General features: G+C 39.9%; 1 protein-coding gene across 1 annotated transcript; it reads right to left on the bottom strand.

Moving 5' to 3' along the window:
* Window positions 1-1,068: 1,068 nt before the first annotated feature.
* On the bottom strand, window positions 1,069-1,536 carry LOC128369836 (T cell receptor alpha variable 38-2/delta variable 8; the record flags this gene model as incomplete). Its single annotated transcript, XM_053330910.1, has 2 exons — window positions 1,491-1,536; window positions 1,069-1,400 (listed from the first exon to the last, which is right to left on the bottom strand). Coding segments are annotated over exons 1-2 (378 nt in total), but the record flags the coding sequence as incomplete, so codon positions are not given.
* Window positions 1,537-2,142: the final 606 nt, after the last annotated feature.

The raw sequence follows: 2,142 nt of genomic DNA on the forward strand, positions 1-2,142 counted from the left end.
ATGTTTGCATCAAAACTACCTGCAGCTTAATAATAATAAAACAGAGATTCTACTGATTGGTCCACACTGCACAACTGAGCTTTTATTTCTTCTAGACTTGATTATTACAACTCTCTGTACTCCTGTCTTAGTCAGAAGAAACTGTCATGCCTTTGTCATTTTACTCCCCAGTGAAAAGAATCTAGACTGTTTGATAGCAAACCTCTGAAGTTTAACAGTGTGTGACTCCCTCTAGTGGATGTTGTGGAGTATTCTGTTGTCTTTGCTCCAAAGGTTTTTGTACAGAGTGTTGGTGTTTCCTGTCACTGTGGGCTGCAGAGCACAGTAGTACACAGCAGAGTCTGTCACTGCAGCAGAGGAGATCTGCAGAAAGACTTCATTTCTCTCCTCATTCATTTTAGCTGTCAGTCGAGGATTTGGAGGTTTTGCATCCACCACAGTAGGAGGTGTTGTATCAATGATCAGTAGAAGGAACTGAGGAGCTGATCCAGGATCTTGTCGATACCACTGGAGATTATCAGCTTTAACTGAATATTTACAAGACAGAGTAACATTATGTCCCTCTGATGAAAACACTTCAGCACTGCTGGCTGTAATATCATCTTCCAAGGTGTTACCTAGTGAAGGAAACATGTTGTATTAAAGTTGTGTTCCAGAGTGAAATATCCATCATTTGTAAAATATCACACAATGACAAAAACATACCAACCTACAAGAGTTGAAAAGAGTAAAATGACAGCGAGTGTTTCCATGTTTCCAGAAGTGAAATGCTGTAACTGAATGTTCAGTGTGAATAAGTGTTGAGTGGTTTTGTGAGTTGTGTTTGGTCTGATGTTCACAGCTGGAATCAAACAGCTCTCTGCCATGCAGCCACCTCTGCAGTCAGTAGGAGGAGACTCATATGTCAAATTACATTCATTTCTAAAAGTCTTGATCACAGCTGTGTCTCATGAGGGAAAATAATCTAGACTGTTTGATAGCAAACCTCTGAAGTTTAACAGTGTGTGACTCCCTCTAGTGGATGTTGTGGAGTATTCTGTTGTCTTTGCTCCAAAGGTTTTTGTACAGAGTTTTGGTGTTTCCTGTCACTGTGGGCCTCAGAGCACAGTAGTACACAGCAGAGTCAGACAGCTGCAGCTTCTGGATCTTCAGAGGAACTGATCTTGAGGTTGAATCCAACGTAGATGAAAATCTTTCCTTGAACTCATCTACTGTGTTCCCTTCATCCAGTTTATATCGGCTCAGGATGAATTTCGGTCTGTTGTTTCCATCCTGTTTGTACCAGAAGAGGTTAGGTTGTGTTGAACTGGTGTTATATTCACATTCAAGTATTACTGGCTCTCCTTTAGTAGCAGTCACATCTCCTTTTGGCTGCAGCACGTTGTCTTGTGCTCTGCATTCTGTAAAACAGCAACAAACAGTATCAGTGAGCTGTTAAAGAATCATGTCAATGTTGGATTGATATGACAGAAACAGAGCTGTGTTCATACCAAGGCACATAGCAGCCAGCAACACTGAGATGAACAGAGACGTCATATCTGCAGTGTTGAGTAACTCTGAGCTACAGCGAGTATAAAGAAGACTCTGATCTCTGTTTAGTCTTCATCAACACTAAGTTGGTGGATTTAAAGGAGGAGTCTGATCACAGTGACAGAGCTCATTCACAGCCCTGTGTTATTCCTCCTACTGACAACTTTACACTAAACACATGTTTGTGCCTCTCTCCTTTCCTAGCATAGCTTGTCTTGTGTGTTTTCATCACTGGAGATTTAATGTTTGAATATAAATGACAGTTTAGTGTCTTTTGGTTCTCTGCAGCTGTCAGAGATCAAATGTAAAGATGGTGGAGTTGTTTTTATAAATCAGCTGATTCTAAACTTGGTCAAACTTCAACTTGAGTTTATGATGTGTGAAAATATAAATGACCAGTAATTTAATAGATGAATGCTGAAGTCAGTCAGTGCTTGTTAATTTTTCATGGTGTCTCTTGTTTGAACCAGCTGCGGAAATTACAGGACTTTAATGGAACATATAAAATGTGTCATCAGCATGTTGTGAGATCCAGTATTGATCCCTCTTATACACCACAAGAATTCACTTCTTCTGAAAGAACAGCAGAGAAACTTGTATTAAAAAGAAAAT

This window comes from Scomber japonicus, chromosome 12 (genome assembly GCF_027409825.1).
Source record: "Scomber japonicus isolate fScoJap1 chromosome 12, fScoJap1.pri, whole genome shotgun sequence".
Lineage (NCBI taxonomy): Eukaryota > Metazoa > Chordata > Actinopteri > Scombriformes > Scombridae > Scomber > Scomber japonicus.